General features: G+C 42.7%; 3 protein-coding genes across 5 annotated transcripts; all 3 read left to right on the forward strand.

The window, feature by feature from the left end:
- LOC110434946 lies at positions 8,239–12,310 on the forward strand. 3 transcript variants are annotated; one of them, XM_021460019.1, is made up of 6 exons: positions 8,239–8,466; positions 8,882–8,965; positions 9,356–9,469; positions 10,191–10,416; positions 11,630–11,828; positions 11,915–12,310. In XM_021460019.1, the coding sequence occupies exons 1-6, from the start codon at positions 8,441–8,443 to the stop codon at positions 12,070–12,072; spliced, it is 807 nt and encodes a 268-aa protein (XP_021315694.1). In that variant the 5' UTR covers positions 8,239–8,440; the 3' UTR covers positions 12,073–12,310. The 3 variants fall into 3 exon arrangements, with proteins under 3 accessions (XP_021315694.1, XP_021315695.1, XP_021315696.1); XM_021460020.1 differs by having other exon boundaries at positions 10,191–10,374; XM_021460021.1 differs by lacking the exon at positions 9,356–9,469 and having other exon boundaries at positions 8,268–8,466.
- Positions 13,530–15,491, forward strand: LOC8057533. Its single transcript, XM_002451456.2, has 3 exons — positions 13,530–13,666; positions 14,400–14,850; positions 14,986–15,491. Exons 1-3 carry the CDS (start codon positions 13,659–13,661, stop codon positions 15,088–15,090), a joined length of 564 nt encoding a protein of 187 aa, XP_002451501.2. The 5' UTR covers positions 13,530–13,658; the 3' UTR covers positions 15,091–15,491.
- On the forward strand, positions 17,245–18,442 carry LOC8057534 (probable polyamine aminopropyl transferase). The gene has a single exon (XM_002451457.2). The coding sequence runs from the start codon at positions 17,298–17,300 to the stop codon at positions 18,219–18,221; it is 924 nt and encodes a 307-aa protein (XP_002451502.2). The 5' UTR covers positions 17,245–17,297; the 3' UTR covers positions 18,222–18,442.

Raw genomic sequence — 18,775 nt, forward strand, 5'->3', positions numbered from 1 at the left:
GGCAAAGGATAAAAGGAAAATATTTTTTTTTTGAAAATGATTAAGCTAGTTCGTAGTCAACTCAGCAACCGTTTCCCCGGCAACGGCGTCAAAAAATGCTTGTTGACACTTGCTAACACCACTTGAATACTAGGTTGTCATCCCCAGCATGGCACTAGAGTGTACTATGGTATTTATACACACACAGATAATCCGCAAGCGCACGGATACCGTTGAAGCTTTTACCCGGTTAAAGGTTTTATCGTATCCACAGGAAAACGGGAGAACCAACTACGCTCTAACTTAACGAAGATAAATAGATAAGTGTAAATAGGAAAGATGGTAGAATTGAATAAGAACAATATTAAAGGTAAGATAACAGTGAGTGATAATATGGGAATAGAGAGTAGAGCAATTCTAGTATATGGGCGATGGTAGCAGAATAGAGAGGATAACTATGGTTTCTCTACTTCAAAGGGGTATGTCTATGTCTGGGACGAACCACGTGATAAGATTACACCACAAAGGATGCTTATCCATAGGCCGATAAACCCTACCCGTCCTGCTAACGAGAGGTGGACTACAGAGGACCAACGTAACTGTCACCTACGCGGCCTACCACACGATCCAGCTAGACAGGGGATATCCACAAGTAATCTAGGTCTAAGCACCACGCTTACACCTATACTACAACTCTAACCTATAGCGTCCTATAGATTAGAAGTACTCAAAAGAGTTGTGAACCAGAACATACATGATTAGTAATTGCATAATGAATTAGAAGTAGATTACCAGAGTCATCCCATGAGCAAGCTTGATTAGAGCTTGATCATGACGAAGTACAACCGGAGGAAGAACCGACAGGCCGGCCTCTCCTCTAATCCTCCTTCGCTCTCCATCTCGCTACTATCTAGATCTACTCTAGTTTAGAGAAGAGAGGAGAGCTCTCATCTCTAAACCCTAGCTTTTGCTCTGTCTATGAATAATGAATAATGATCAAGGGGTGCCTCCTCCAGGGGCTAGGGGGTCTGGTTATATAGTCCCCTCAAGTGAACCTGGGCCGTCGGATCAAACTGACATTGATTGAACGATTATTCTTGATCCTTTAGGTCGGTGGATGAAAGGTCCTTGTTTGGTTTTGGTAATTGAGTGACAATTTAGGTGGACTAATAGTGTTTATGTGAGATACACAGGAGATTAGTCCACAGGTGATGATGTGATGATGGAGGAGCTCATTGCATATGAGACATGACATGGAGTCATGTGACCAAGGTGGAGAAGATCAAGATGAGGCTTGGCTTGATGGACCGGTTGCAAGAGTGAAGGGCAAGTCAGAGGCTTTGAAGCGAGGGACCGCGTGTGACGGTGAAGCTTGAGCAAGACTTGGCGCCGATGGACCGAGGCAACGGTGAAGAGCAAGTGAGGTCAAGATCGATGAACCAATACGGTCACGTGATGATATGAAGTGGATCATATCATTTGGTGATTGGTTGGTGCATGTGTTGCATCAACATCGGAGGAGATGGAATGGAATGCGCAAGGCAAAGGTATAACCTAGGGCATTTCCATTTCACCAGTCATAGGTGTGTAGAGAAGTTTATGACCGGATTTAGGATAGATGGCCGTACTATCAAGAGGGACAAACTTGTTTGCATATCAGTCATCTAGTGCCACTTGAGCGATCTAACTTTGCATACGTGTTAGGATCGAGTGGCGTGGCAAGTTTGAGAGGCTAACTCCTTTGGGAAAATGTTTGTGAAAATGCTAACACACATGCACATGGTGGTGTACACTTGTTGGTGTTGGCACACTTTACAAAGGAGGTGGTGTTCCTAGGGTTGAGAGAGGTGTGGGTTTTGAGAAAATTAAGTGCATATTTTCTATTGCGCCGGTGTGAAATTTGGAGAAGTCACAGGAGTGTTTCTCAGTAGGAAACACTCACCGGACGCTCTGTGCGGAGGAACCGGACGCTGGCCTTTAGCGTCCGGTGTGCTGTCGGGTGTAGCAAAGTGCACCGGACGCACCGGAGTGAGTCCGGTGCTCAGCGTCCGGTGTGCGGGTGGTTTGGCGACCCTCTCTGCGCATGAGTCCGGTGAGCACCGGACGCTCAGGGTGCGTCCGGTGGCTTGCGTCCGGTGACCGTGCGAGTTTGCGGAGCTCTCTGCGCACGAGTCCGGTGTGCACCGGACGCGTCCGGTGTGGACTAGTTGAGCGTCCGGTGGTGCTGTGTCAGGCGCGAGCGCGAGGTAGCCGTTGGCCGCAACGGTCGTTTTCAAACGGGCTAGTGACACGTGGCCGACGCCTGAGCACCGGACGCTGGGAGTTGAGCGTCCGGTGGCTCCCTGTGAGCGTCCGGTGCCCACGTGTTTTGCCCAGTGAAGGGGCAACGGCTAGTTTAGCCCTTGGGGCTATAAATAGAAGTGGTGGCCGGCCTTGGCCGGTGCTGAGCACCCTTGGGACTTAGTGTCCATGCTTAGGGAGTGCTAGGAAAGCCTCTAACTCACTTGTGCTTGCAAGAGTGCGAATCAATAGCGAGTGAGTGATTCTAGTGCGTTGCATTGAGAGATTGCATCGAGTGGCACTAGGTGTTCGTGTTGCAAGCCGGTGGTGCTTGTTACTCTTGGAGGTTGCCACCTCCTAGACGGCTTGGTGGCTTGTGACTCCGTCGAAGCACGCAAGGAGATTGTGCGGTGCTCCGGAGAAGAGATTGTGAGGGGTACGGTGCTCACCCCGCGGGGATCGCGAAGAGCAACTCTATTGGATCGTACGTGTCATTGAGCTACCTCACTTGTGGGTAGGTTCTTGCGGTGTCCTAGTGGGGACGAGGTTCGTGTAACACCTCTTAGCCGCCGAACCACCAAGTGTTGGTCGACACAACAGGGACGTAGCTTGGTGGCAACCAAGTGAACCTCGGGAGAAAATCATCGTGTCAACATTGTTCTTCCCGTTGGTTTGCAAGTCCCTAACACAAGCTTGTTTTTACATTCATACACTTGTGCTTGTGTAGTTGCTCTTGTAATTAGTTAGCTTGTGTAGCTTGCTAGTTACCTTCTTGTTTGTGTGGCTAGAAGTAGTTCCCCTTACATGACTAATTTGGTTTGTGTAACCTTGTTAGTCACATTGCTTAGTTTGTGTAGCTAAGTAAGTTGCGCTCTCTAATTTGGCATTAGTTGCCTTGTTATTGAGCTTGCTAGTGAGCTTAGGCTATGTGCGCTTTGCCTCACTAGTTTGTGTAGGAGCTCCCTCGGTTTGTAAAGTACTAGTTGCATAAGTTTGTGTGACCTTGCTCCTAGAATTGATTAGGTGAGCTCTTGCTAAGGTATCACCTTGTTTGCTTGTTTAGGATCTTTTACAAGGTGCTAGAGAACTTAGATAGAGGGGTGTAGTCTTGGCTAGACCGATAGTTTTATTTCCACATTTGTTTCGGTTAGCCGGCGCAATAAGTTTTAGAAAGGACTATTCACCCCCCCTCCTCTAGTCCGCCATCTCGACCCTTCAGTGGAGCATAATCCACGAGGTTGAACGTGATTGGCCACTGTAGCAGGGCGGGCGCCCTAAGGACTTGGGCGGGCGCCCAGGTCCTGGCTCCGTTCGGCCTCCGCTTCCTTCCCGTGGCTTCTAGAGTCTTCTAGATGTAAAATAATTGCGCGGCACGTTGATATCTCTATGTAATCCCGACGTGTGGGCCTTTCCTCCGTATTTCCTGATAACCCCCTGCAGAAATAGACAAACACCAAAACTCGTGGAATTCTGTCAGATAAAACCCTAAGTCTAGATGTTGATTTCATTTAGATCATTTTCTTTGTTTATTTGATAATTAAATTTGATACTTAAGGACCGTCAACACAGGGTTTAACGTGTTCAATCCCAGAGGCAAACAAACTCAACGCCGCGACGATAGAGTTTGGGCCTCATCGTCACATATGAAGACGGGAATCCATAAAAAATCATCCCAAATAAACCAAACTACTAGGGAACCCCAAATTCGCGGTCTCAATCAGGGGCAAACCTTCAGCTGTACACCTTCTCTGCAATCTGCGGCCAGGACAGGGGCCTCCTCTCCTGGGATCGGCGGCCAGGACAGGTCCGACGATCTTCTGGAACTCAGCGGCCAGGAACCGGGGCGTAGGTTTTCTGGCGGCGACGTTGGCTTCCCAGGGAACGCGCGAAGGAAAACGGAATGACCGCGCGAGGCCGCGCGTTGATTTGGCGAAGGAATCCGCCGCGCGGAGAACTGCACGCGTGGAGGAAAGTTTTGGCAAGTGAAGGATTTTGGCAAGTGTGAATAGCAAATTGTTGGAGAACGTTTTTTGCAACTTTTGCCAAATTTTTTAGTATACCAAGTAGAATAGCAAACTCTTAGAGATGCTGTAAGAGCATCTCTAAGGGTTTTGCATTTGAGGTTTGCATTTGAGTAATTTGCCAAAAAGCTCCAAAAGAGGTTTTTGCATTTGGAGTTTGTAATTTGGGCAACTTGACAAATGAGGGAGCAAACTTGGCAAAAATGCCAAGCTGTGGACTGCTTTGCAAATCCGATCGCGCGAGCAAAGTCACGCGCGAGGAAAGCGCACACGCCTGGAGACCTCCTATTTTTATCCTTTGCCAAGTCCAAATGTCAATTCTCTTGGAGATGACCTATTTTTATCCTTTGCATTTTGTTATGGGAGTTTGCAAACAACAACAAATGCCAAGTAAATTTGCCAAAGCCTTTGGAGATGCTCTATGAGCTATTCATTTAAACTGATCGGATGGTTGATATCATCTATTACCTCTTGAGAGGTAATATGTGAAATATATATTTATTTAATTTTAAATTTAATAATAAAGGAAAGTTTTAGATATAAAAATATTTTCTAGATCTAATTGATGTACGCTGATCTACTAGATATGGTAAATATTTTTTATTTTGCAACTTTGGATATGACATACTAACTTGATTAGCATTGTTTTGTATCATTTGGCCTTGACATCTTCGCCGACTTCCTTTTTAATGTTTCTTAATTTGAACAAAGCTGAACCTGTATTGACAAGAAAAAAACATGCACGTAACATAATTAAAACATTTTGTAGGTGACAAGTTTATCAAAAGAAATAATATGAAACCCTATCATTATAGTTATTTATATAAAAACATGTTCTAACGTGACTGGTGTATATGTATCACAACCATGTACTCCCTCTATCCCACTGAAAATGTCGTTTTGGACTTCGTACCATCTTGTTTGACCGTTTGTCTTATTTAAAATTTGTATATAAATATTAATTATTTATATGACTTATTTTTATTACTAGAAATACTTTAATAATAATTTATTTATTTTATAATTTGAAAAAAAATTAAATAAGACAATATATGTTATGAAATATATATATATATATATATATATATATATATATATATATATGTGATATAGTTACATTATATATAATATGCTATAATGAGTTAGTGACACGTGATAAGGTGTATATGATTAGTTGCAAATACCCAGAATCACGTAGTATTATTACACGAGATAATCATACAGATACACATATGAATCATGTACATACCGTACCATAACTATCGTGCATGCTTCTATATTAGATATGGCAAGGAAATCAGCATACAAATATAGCCAATATTTTTCTTGATTATTCTAAAATTCAACTGTTGTAATTTATTCAAACTCTTACCTCCTAAGAGGTAATACGTGTACCGTAGTAAAACCCTAATTTGTTGCCTCGAAGCATCACAATATACATGCAAGATTTCCTTCACCAGGGCACTCTTCCGATCTGCTTTAAAAAACAGCAGGGGTGTCATCTGCGAAGAGAAGTTGACTAACCATCGGTGCCGATGGTGCCACTTTAATTCCACTGAGCTCTGATCACTGTGAACATGATTTGAGGCACCAAAGTCCCTCTGCTGCTAACAAAAGCAAAAAAGGAGAGATCAGATCCCCTGGCGAATTCCTCTTGATGGCTTAAATCTGTCCAAATAGTTTCCATTCAGGAGAACAGAAAAAGAAACCGATGCGACTAACCTCATAATCAATTGTACCCATAGCTGGTGAAAACCAAGCTCGAGCATAATTGCTTGCAGGTAATTCCATTCAACACGTTTTCTTCATATATAGCTTTAAAGCACAATGTCTCAGGTCCCGAGCTTTGTTCTGCTTCATGAAGTGTAAACATTTATAAGCTATGATTATATTATCTGTAATAAGTCTGTCTGGTACAAAAGATGATTTTTCTTCAAATATAATCTCCGGAAGCACCACCTTCAACCTGTTGGCTGCCACCTTCAATACAATCTTGAAGATGACATTGCAGAAACCGGTCGGTCTAAACTGACCCAACTCATCCGGGCTAGCAACCTTCGGAATTAGAACAATAAAAGTATCGTTAATTATAGCTAGATCACCGTTTCCCTCAAAAAAAAAAGAGCTAGATCACCGCTTAGCACATGTAGGACCACCGCTAGCTGTTATTTCCTTACCACATAGATCCCAATGACGCTGGAAAAAATGGCCAGGAAAGCCATCCAGAGGAGCTTTAGTGGGAAATTTTTGGAAAAACTGCTTCCTCTCCTTATTAGTTCTTAGAGCATCTCGAAGTGTTCCCTAAACCATATTACTATCCTTCAATTTTTGGTAAAACATAAAAATTTGGCCTCCAATAGTTTGGGAAAGTGACTTTCTAAGGGCTTGTTTAGTTCCGAAAAAATTTCGGATTTTGACACTGTAGCATTTTCGTTTTTATTTGACAAATATTATGTAATCATAGACTAACTAGGCTCAAAAGATTCATCTCGTGATTTACAGGCAAACTGTGCAATTAGTTTTTATTTTCGTCTATATCTAATGCTTCATGCATGCGCTTTAAGATTTGATGTGACGGGAAATCTTAAAAAGTTTTTGCTTTTCGGAGTGAACTAAACGAGGCCTAAATCTCGGAGCTTGGAAAAACTCTCATCCGCGCGCGTACTCGCTTTCCCATCGCACTCCACGTGGCCCGAATCCTCTCGCGTGCCTCGGACCCCATACGTGATGCTGCTAGTGTCAGGTTGATGATGCTGATGCTGTCAGTACTACTGTCCTAGTCGTTGTCGGCCAGCAGCAGAACCTGTGCACCAGAGCTGCACGGACAGAAAAACAGGACCTGTGCACCAGTGCAGCAGGTAGTCTTGGTCAATGAATACACACACAGCATACAGGTGCCAATGAACATAGCTACAAATACTACTGTCAATGAACACATGGCTGAGGTAGGAGAATAGTGGTAGAAGGACAGGGCAGCAGAAGGGTAGGAGGTGGCGGTGCCCTTCCAAGTTTTAATTTACCAAGTTATTTTTCTAAAATTATTGGAGATTGTCTAGATTCTGAATTGCCATTTGTTTTTTCGAGTTGCTAAAACACTAGATTTGCCAAGTCGTTTTTTCAAAACTATTAGAGATGCTCTTAATGAACATGGGGTCTTCTTCTTTCTAAAAGATCTATCTACTATAAAAAAACACACAATAGCGCAATTAATATTTGGACACTGACGGGGTTCGCCTACCTAGGGCTCATCCCAAGAAGGGCCCAAACCTGGGTATCTAACACCCTCATAGCCCATTCAACGTCCCAGGCTCCCAGCCCAAGCTGGCAACACAACAGTACTGATCGACATGCCACGTGCGGACTAAAGATGGCAATGGGTAATTACCCATCGGGTTATGGCTACCTATATCCTTACCCACGAAGAAATATTTTACCCACTAATTTACTCATATCCATGCGTGGATAAGAGTTCTTTCCCATACCCTTACCTATGCGGGTAACGGGTAACCATGGGTTATCCTTACCCATGGAACTAAGAATGTTTGTAATATCAAAATTACATGTGTCAATATACCAGACTCCCAAGTGTGTGACTGCGTGAGATGCGGCACCGCAAGCGGGGAGCGCAGGAGGGGAGGGAGGAAGTGGGATGGGGAGGTGAAAACCTAGGGTTGCATTATGTATATTTTTACTGGGCTTGGGCTGTCTGGTGGTAATTTTGACCCATGATTCATAGAGTTATGTCGGGTTTAATTTATCCATGGGTCAAAGGGTATGGACAATGCAGTCCCATATCCTTACTCGCTTTACCCGCCGGGTAAGACTTTTGTTCCATTTATTTACCCATGGATAAAAAAAATTAACTATATATCTAGGGTTTTTACCCATCGGGTGGTTTTGGGTTTGAGGTAGAAATTGCCATCTTTAGTGCGGACTCTACGACGCGGATTTTATTTTGGTCTTCGGATCGGAGCCGGCCAATCGGCACCTTATTTTCTGCGCTTCCGATCCTCATCTTACCTTTCTCGTTAGACACGAGAGGCAGAGTCGCCCACAAGGCCACAACCCCGCGCCGCCGGCCCGTTCCCGCAAGCGACGAGAGCCAACCAGAATCCGCTCCTGCCGCCGCCGCTCGCCAGGCCGGACGGCTAGCTGCTCACATGACTGCCCCTCCGCCACCTGTTCGGTAAGTTAACCCTCCTCCTCCTCCTCCTCCTCCTCCTCCTCCTCCTCCTCCTCCGTGCTAAGGGCTCGTTCGGTTATCACGATTTGCTCCCCTAGTAGCTGAATATTTTTCTCTAATTTATATAAGCTTTCCTGGGAAAATTGAGACTAACCGATCTAAGGTCTAAGCCCTTGTTTAGCACTTTTATTTGTATCTGTTAATTATTGTCCAACCATAGATTACCTATGACTGAAAAGATTCGTCTCGCAATATTTTTATCTAAATTTAATGTTCCATGCATATACTGCAAGATTTATTGTGACAGAGAATCTTGAATTTTTTTTGAATTTTGGGTGTAACTAAACAAGGCCTAAGTGTTCTGATTTCTACGACGTTTTCATGTTTCTGACATCTTATCTGTCCTGCTGTATGTCAGTGTTACTTGCGATGGCATTGGTACAGTGCCCAAACTGCAACCCCAGCAGGAATCAGGATCGGAATCTGATTTTGAATTGGACAGGTACGAGCAGGCAACAACATACTCTGGGGTGTTTGGATCCACCTAATTAGGAGGACTAAACATAAGCTAATTATAAAACTAACTAATTGTACAAATAAAGAATAATATGTGAGATGAATCTATTAAGCTTAATTAATCCATCATTCTGTAGCACTACATTGTCAAATTATGGACTAAGTAGGCTTAGTAGATTCGTTTCACAAATTAGTTTCAATCTGTACAATTAGTTTTGTAATTAGTCTATGTTTAATACCGCAAGTGGATGTTCTGACTAGCTAGGAGATGGAACCAAACACCCCTTCATTCCACTAAACTGTCATTATTCACCAGTTTTTTTTTGTTTTTTTTGTTATTATTAATCGCCTTTAACGTTTCCATCTCCTCAACCAGTCCTCCTCATCTCACCAAACTAGAGTATCAAGAATTGGACACTACTCCTGAATCTCCGTCCCGTGATACATCACCACAATCGCCACCACCATTGATTGACAGAGGACCTCCAGTGTAAGCTGAATAACCCTTCTCACCTTAGTAGATGGTAGTTGTATGCTATCACATCAAAGCTTCTATTATCTGGCTTGTTGTAGCGCCATGCCCTGGTCCCCTTCTATTTGACACATTCGGCTAGTCCGACAAGTTAGGGCTGGCTAGCCAAATCTCATAACACATGTACCAACAAAGACTTTTTTTTTATATATGTAAAAAGCACTAGCAAGACTACTGCTCACATTACAGAGGGTAACTCATAGGTCGGCGGTGTCTTGGTGGTGTTAGCTCTTGTTGTGTTGTTTGTGTCTATTTTCAATAGAACCCAGTCCGTTAGTACTTGAGTGTGGTCTTCAATGAGCGTCATGTAACAAACTTTGGTATATCCCTCCCTCTTAATACGGGGCTACACAACACTTGTGCGTATTCGAGAAAAAAGTATTACAAAGGGTTCAATCTTAAGCTGGTAGAGTTCTCTGTATAATTTACCTTTTTCACTAAACTATGGGAATACTTTGCTTTGCCCTCTTCTCTCGCTTTATTGGGTCATTTTTGTAACACTGTACGAACCAATAGAGGATTGATCATGTGAGTTCAAGCCAAAATAAGTCAGTCAACTAATTTGTTCAAAGAATAAGATGCTACACATGACCTTACCACATTAAACAACTTTTTCTATTTCAATAGTTCCTTTGCGCATGAAAAATGGAAATTGGACATAATGTTTCATTGGATACAGGTTGCCAACTTTTGGTTCTGATATTGAGGAATGGCATTCACCATATGACCAAGAGGATCCATACTTCGAATCTTTGATGGACAACTTCCTCAGTGCATCCGGAGATGTTTGCAAATCTATGTTACCAGCAAAGAACACTATATATAAAGAGAGAAGTCATCAACAACAATCTATTGATTATGCAGTGAGTGCCCTAAAACATTACAACAACAATGAGAATAACAAGGTGAAGTATTTATTGTTGTCTTTTCATATACGTAAACATTTACTAGCCTGCTCTTGGTTTACAGTAAAAAAAATGCCTTATATTGGTAGTGTTTCACTACTAAGATCGTATGTGGAAGTTAAATTAGGACTTCAACATTTTATTGTGTGGGTGCTGTGGTTCATTTAGAGAAAGATAATGCAAGTAGAAGAGAAAAGCTTCAACGGTCAGAAAATAGCAATTGGAAAGGGTTTTATAAGTTTTTTTTGGTATTATATACTCTTGCAACAGTTTTTTTCTTCTCGAATACGCAAAAGATTTGCGTAATACTCTCCTAACAGTAGAACATGGACGTTTATATTACCTTTTGAAAACATTGAAATGACAGCTATTTCTGTAGTAGCTTCGGATGGGAGGTTAGCAGGAACCAGTACAGGCCATGGGGATATGAAAGTATTTGAGTTCTTTTGTCAATGGTTTACCAAGAGGGACCGAGGGAGGGAGGTTGGTAGTGTGATAGGATGGAGATAGATTGGAGATTGACCAGTAAAGGAGAGAGTGTAACAGAACAAAAAGTGGAGGCGTACTGCATTATAATGGTAGTAATTGCAATTAGTCAATTACTTAATTCAAATCTGCAAAAGTATTTGAATTATGCTTCCAGAAACCATATTCAATGAGCACTAAATGAGTCCTTCGTGTGTTTGTATCAGTGGATCATGGTATGTTCTCTAACTAACTGAGGTAGAATTTGGTAGTAGTCCTCTTTTGCACAAATTTAGACATGGTGAGACATTATATTTGTTGTGGTGCCTAATAACAATAGGCATTAGTGAAATTTCTTTCCAATGTTTGTCCAAACTATTTTTCACCAAATAAATGACCCATTTTTGTCATGCATTGGTGGACTCCATGGGATTCATATTAAACAGATTAATTATTTCTTGACACCATATATTACTATTAACTATATGAAACCTATAAATACAAATATGTACATTTGATTTTTCTAAATATATTTTGACAACCAATGCTAGTTGAAGTTTTAAAAGTTGGCGAAATATTGGTCAAAGTGTCGAGTTTGTCACCAAAGGTAGTAATTTGCAAAGTTTGCAGTTACTTCCCTCTATTACAGTATCCAATTATTGTCAATATTATTTTACTTTTTCTTGAATTGTTGTCACTGATTACGCACACTATACAATTTTATATCTGTTTTTTTTACTTTGTTTAGGTTAAATATGAGTTAATTGATGCTATCACAAGCGGTGGAATGATAGATATGAATGACGGCTATGGTCATGTGAATTTTACAGCAAAAGCAAATCAGGAAAATTCAAAAGAGGAGCTTTTCTTTGCTGAGTTACGATTCCACGACAATAATACCTATATAGCAACCTGTGTGCTTTCTCTGGAGGGGGAGAAATCAGTTGGTTTGTTCTTAAAACCATAAGTCCAAAATGTCATTTCCTTCCCTGTAAATTCAAGTTATTTATAATGTTTCTCTTTCTATTTTCAGGTGGACTTTGTGGGAGTAAATATGATTATAATAAGGACGATTGTTTTATCGATGCTAAGCATTGCTATGCTTGTGGGCGTGGATTGAAACATCCCAAGAACGGTGCATTATATGAGGGTGGTCATGTTGCTTGCAGCGATTACTATCATGGATGCTAGGTTGTCACATGATGAATTCCTTGCCATTACAATAAGCACCCAAAGGACAAGCATAAAGTATATGTAAAATATATATGATTTTGGTTACATGGTCTGGGGAGTGAAGCACCTAGACAATCACTCGTTTGTCTATCAGAGCTACCTCTAGCTAATTTACGAGTAATGTCGCATGATTCTTGATAGTGTTCTTTGTACTGCTGTGTTTATGGATATATTGATGCTACTTGCTTGCCAAGTACTCCCTTTGTCTTAGGCTCTGTTTAGATTAAAGATGAAAAAATTTTGGGTATCACGATGTGTCAGAAGGATATCGGGAGATATTTTTAAAAACTAATAAAAAACAAATTACATAGCTCGTCTAGAAATTGCAAGACAAATCTATTGAGCATAATTAATTTGTCATTAGCACACGTGGGTTACTGTAGCACTTAAGGCTAATCATGGACTAACTAGGCTTAAAAGATTCGTCTTGCGATTTTCAACCAAACTGTATAATTAGTTTATTTTTTTATCTACATTTAATGTTTCATATATGTGTCCAAAGATTTGATGGGATGGATGAAATTTTTTTGGATGGAGAACTAAACAGGGCTGGGTTCGTATTGGTCAAATTTATTTAACTCTGTGGACGTGTGAAAATTGCACTTTGCAGACGTCTTGAACTCTGCCAAGTTAAATAATATGATTACATGAATGTTGCTTCTAGTCACAGTGTATGTGGGTCTACAACCTGTGTCTACATTATAGCGTCTCGAACTAAGGTCTTGTTTAGTTCTAAAAAATTTCAAGATTCTTCGTCATATCGAATCTTGCGGCACATGCATGAAGTATTAAATTTAGACGAAAACAAAAACTAATTACACAGTTTGCCTGTAAATTGCGAGATGAATCTTTTGACCCTAATTAGTCTATGATTGGATAATATTTGTCACAAACAAATGAAAGTGCTACAGTACCTAAAATCCAAAAATTTTACCAACTAAACAAGGCCTAAGCTTCCGTTCATTCATTTTTAAACCACATGGTTTGATGCACCACTTATTCAGATAATACTTAACCGAAGGGATTAAAGGGATTTAGGAATTAGAATCCAAGTCAAATTCTTTCATCGTCCCCCCTAATTCCCTCCAAATCGAAATCGAAATCCAGCTAGTAGCCGGCTACTGTGAAGGTGCATTGCACGGGTTACTCGATGACGTAAGCTTCAAGAGTTCCGAATAATGGCCTCGGCGGCCCAAAAATGGTGGAGTTTGCTAATTTGAATTCAGCCAAAAAAGGACCCTACTCCAAAAAGTTGCACGGGAGCTCCATTAATAGACGCAGGGCCAGCTTAAGCAGACGCCATCCCAGCCGTCCATCCGCGACACCGCGCCCCATCTCCGGCCGTCCAGGCGCCGCCGCGGCGGTTTGCCTCCGCCCCCCCGCTCCGGGCCCACCTACCCACGCACGCTTTATTACCTCTCCCCCGGTCGGTCCCCGGCTCCCCTCGTCCTCCTTCCCGACGAAGTAATCGGCCGGGCCCGACGCGCCGCCGCCGTCACCCAACCCAGCTCGCCCTCCCCGTCCGGCCGTCCTCCCCCGCCGTAATGTCAAGGTACGCCCGTAGTTTGCTCTCGCGCCGTCGGCCCTGCGCCCTCTTAGCCTCCTGCCTGCCGGCTTGCGCGCGTTAGTTCTCTTCCCGGTGCCGCCTCTCGGCGTCGCGTTTGGTCGTCCTGGCTTCGTTGCCTTTGTTTTGTTGAAGATGTAGGAGGTCGCCTCGCCTGGCCTCAAGGGCATTCAGCATATTAATCATGACATCATACATTTGAGCTACTTGCTTGGACTTTTGCTGAAATTAGGGTGTGATATGGGCTCGGATTTGCCTTGGTATAATCCACGCACGTCACAAGCTGCCCCTGTTCCATTTCTCTATCTCGGGTCTGGCTGTGGCTGGTAAAAAATTGTTTGCGCTGTTTACTAGAAATTCATTACAAAACCTGTTGCTAGATAAAACTGGAAAAATCTAATGATGTTCACATCAGGCACGCATTACTGGAAAAGAATTTGTGAAGTTTGGTGCACATGAAAATTCAAATTGGGCCTGACATGACCAAGATTACCTGTGTTGTGAAAATTGATACTGCATATCAGGTGTCTTTATGTTTTTGGCTGTATAGTTTGTTCGTGTATGTCCAGGCTCTCCAAGTTCAATTTTTCAAACTGTGACCTCTTCTGCTTATTTGAATGAGTTTGCATAGGCCATCATGCCTTTCATTTCGAAAGTCACGAGTCCTGACTCCGGCTTGTTCATGCCAAATTGCACTGATATTCCATTGTGCATTCGACAGGTCCTGCGAATCACGAAAAATGGATTGGGGTTTTCAGTTGAATCCATATGCCGCTCCTTTCGTTCCTTCCTCCATGACTGCCTTCGCAGCAGAGAGAAGGCTCAATCAAACTACTGACTCCGAGAACAAGAATGGTAGAAATGATGAAAACAATGAGACTACTCCTGACAAGTCTGCCGAGTACCATCTCCCGGACTCGCTTTCTCTGGATTTCTATGCTGAGAGCCTCTCAAAGCTCAACGTCTCTGCCGAGTCTTTCTCCAAAGGGGAGGCTGCTGATAGGGCACTCGATTCATCAGAATATTTGGGGAGTGATTTGGATACTCACCACCCAGGTGCGGTGTCATATCTCTCCCACATGTTCCCAAATGTGTCTGTTGACTTCATCATCGATGCACTGAAGCTCCAGGAGTTTGACGTTGATCTTACTGTCGATATGCTTTCTCACTTGGTACGTGAAACTGTTTTCTTATTGCCATCTGCATACATGATAGGAGCATGCATTTGCCTGCGGAATCCTATCTCAAGAGACAACTTAGTTGAAACGCTTCCTGATGATCTTTTCCTGAACTTGTACTCATGCCAGTGCGAAGTTGATGGTTATGGTCATTCTGCTGAAGACAAGCGTCATTATCGAGGCATCCAGAAGTCTCCCAAGGGCGCCTTTGCTGCCATCTTGCAAGATAAATGACTGTTCAGCTACACCTTCGTCACCGAGATCGGATGTAGCTCCTCTGAAAAAGAGGTTGTATGTACCTACTAGAGTGAGAAACTGTTGCTGCCGCAAGAGGATTGATCATCCTGAAGTAGACCCAAGGCGTTCAGTTAGGGGCAAATGCAACAAACACCAATGTCGTCTAGCCTTCCTGGGACGGGTATTTTGGGTTTTTAAGTCTTCTCCCTCATGCTTCTTCCACCTACACCATTTTACCGTAAAGTTGTACAGCTCTTATGGTGTACTTTTGGATTGGAATGAGGTCAACGGTCTTGGATATGCAGTCTGTCTGTGCTTGTATTGTCAACCTATCTATCGCCTCTTAGGCCTTGTTTAGTTGAACCTGAAAACCAAAAAGTTTTCAAGATTTACCGTCACATTGAATCTTGTGGCACATGCATGAAACATTAAATATAGACGAAAACAAAAACTAATTACACAGTTTAGCTGTAAATTACGAGACGAATTTTTTGATCCTAGTTAGTCTATGATTGGATAATATTTGTCACAAACAAATGAAAGTGCTACATTACCGAAAAGTTTTCATTTTTCGGAACTAAACAAGGCCTTAGCGGGCATAGCGACCGTTTGCTTGTCTTGGCTTCTATGCATTCTCTGTGGTTAGATGAATTATTCATCTGTGTCCTAAATTCTTCCTAACTGCTAAACTTTACGTACTAGATTGGCATTGAGCATGATGAGTGCAAACAAGAAAGCATTAGCACTGAGTCACTGGACTCAACAAGAATTTCCATGTGTGAACCAAAGAAAACCCAAGAGTGGGTTGCAAGAGATATGTGTGAACTTGCTTGCCTAGTTCAGCCTGACTAGGCTTTGTGCCCCAATGTCAATAACATGAACCTGACGATAAACATTATTTTCATCCATTTCAAATTATACGAGTTTGTTTTAGTAAGGCTCTGTTTGGAACACGTGATCTTTTTCTCTGTTCTTGCGTTTTCCTGTCTAAATCATGTGAAATTCCTGCTTTCTAAACAAGCTCCTAGTTTTGTTTAAATCTAAAGTTCTCTAAATTTGACTTTTTTAGAAAAAAAAAATTAACATATACAATCAAAACATTTACTTTTGGTCAAAGAGTTTAATAAAAACTAATTTAATAGTATATATGTTGTTGTATTTTTTTTATAGATAGCTTTGACCAAAAGTAAAAATTAACTTAATACAAAACTAAAATAAACTATAATAACTTGAACAAAATAAAGAGTAGCTTCACAATTTTCCTAAGCTACAATACAAGCTTTGGAATAGCAAAGTTATTATGGATAAAATTTATATTCTTGTGAAATCTAGATTTCTTATAAAAAAAACTCCACTAACATGTAATCTCTATAGACAAGCTATTCATGTATCTTTTACTCCACCAAGTGACATATCATCCTTTTAATAAATGTTATATCATCTTTTACTAAGGTCTGTTTGGTTCACCTTGCTAAATTTTAGCCAGCTAAATTTTAATCACTTTAGAGCTAAATTTTCAAATACATTAAGTAAAAAAATTAAAATAATTTAATCCCACTAGTCACCCAAGAGTAGCTAAAACGGTTCTAGCAATACCAGCAGGGGAACCAAACAGGCCCTTGCGCTTACTATTTTCAGTCTACCAACATACTCTCTACATACCTATAAAGAAAGTCATTATAGACAAGATTTGAGTTAGATATTGGAAATATAAATCATAAATAACTTTTAAGTTGTGCAGTTTAAAAATATGAAAACCATATAAATATATTTATCTTAAAAAATATTTTCATATATATATATATATATATATATATATATATATATATATATATATATATATATATATATATATATATATATAATTTTTTGATAGGTATAGGAAAATAAAGAGTCAAAATTAGACTTTGGAGACCGTATTTCTGTCCTTATATAGGTATAGAGGGAGTACAAGGCAGTATTGTTGTACTATTTGTTTGACCGTCACATTCTTTTATAATCTGATATAATATTCTACAAGTGTTTTTAGTTAATTTTTCTATTAGCTTATCCACTTTTAGCAGTATACATCTCATATATATACTCTCATACATACATTCAAATATTCAATGGTGAAACAATTCTATTTCTAAAAGAAAAATCCCACGGTAACAAGCGGGTAGCAAGACAAAATCGACAAGCAGGTGAAACAAATCGCCGTGACGATGATGGCGCTGCTGGCGCCTAATCCACTGCCGAGCGGCCTCCGCCTCAAGCGCACCACCGCCGCCGCCGCAAGATCCCCTACCGTCCACCCTCTCCCCGACGAGCTCCAGCTGGTCGCGGACATCCGCTCCCCTTACAACCACATCCGGGTCGCCGACGTCTCCCCGCGGGCCACGGGCCACCCGCTCGCCGGCGCTCGTCTCCTCCTCCTGGACGGCCCGGGCAACATCCACTCCCTCTCCTTCCCGCGGCGCGCCGACCAGCCCCCGCTCACCGCCACCTACCTCGACGCCTTCGCCACGCTCCCGCCTCTCCTCCCGCGCCCGTCCCTTGCGGTCCTCGGCTTCGGCGCCGGCTCCGCCGCCCGCGCGCTGCTCCACTTCTACCCGGACCTCTCCGTGCACGGCTGGGAGTTGGACCCCGCCGTGCTCGCCGTCGCTCGCGACTTCTTCGGCCTCGCGGAGCTGGAGAAGGACCACGCGGCGCGCCTGTCCGTGCACGTCGGCGACGCGCTGGCAGCTCAGGCGCCGCCCGGCGGCGGCGGCTTTGGCGGCGCCGTGGTCGACATGTTCGCGGGCGGGAGCGTGCTGCCGGAGCTCCAGGAGCCGGACACGTGGCGACGGCTGGGCGGGATCGTGGCTCCCGGGGGCAGGATGATGGTCAACTGCGGCGGCGCGTGCGTGGAGGCCGAGGAGGAGGGGAGGCACGGCGAGGCGGTCAAGGACGCCACGCTGGGGGCGATGGCCGCGGCGTTCGGGGATGGGATGGTGTCGGTGCTGCACGTGGATGAGAGCTGGGTGGCCATGACAGGGCCGCCGGTGACGGTGCCGGAGGAGGCGGCGGCGTGGAAGGCGCGGCTACCTCCGGAGCTGCGGCATTTCGTTGACACGTGGAGACCGTACAGAGGCACAAGTGGCGAATGAACTCAGCTCAGCTGGGAATTTCTGACTTCATCACTAGTTGTGCTGTCTTTTAATTAAGCAACCATCAGTGGATGGTTTCTTTGTTGCACTCTGTCTGTAAGTGATGAACACTGAGGTTAGGTGTATACTTGTTTCAGTAGCAAGCTTTCAGTCAATTCCCTTGAGATCTTGAAACTAAGGATGCTTAGTTGGCTTGTTGCTGAATTATACTTTTAATTGTACAGGTTCAAATTATAGGTAGGGAAATGATTTACACCATGCTTATTATAGGTAAGGTTCCTAGAGAACTGGTAGTGCTCACTGCTCAGTGGGGTTTAGAGGTGTCTCAGTGAAGTATTTATTCTGAGTTGATCTGTTTGCTAAGTTAAGACAGATTAGGGACGAGTATAAAAAGTTCAATTGTCAAAACAGGGATTGAGATCCCCAGAGAGGGGTGGATGGATGGATAATGTGATTTCCTGTGAGTTCAATTGTTTTGAACAGTGCAAATTACTATTTGACTTATCCCGTTAACATAAAAACAGGATGTATTTAGCTGTTAAGGAAGCACAGAA

This window comes from Sorghum bicolor, chromosome 4 (genome assembly GCF_000003195.3).
Source record: "Sorghum bicolor cultivar BTx623 chromosome 4, Sorghum_bicolor_NCBIv3, whole genome shotgun sequence".
NCBI classification, from domain to species: domain Eukaryota; kingdom Viridiplantae; phylum Streptophyta; class Magnoliopsida; order Poales; family Poaceae; genus Sorghum; species Sorghum bicolor.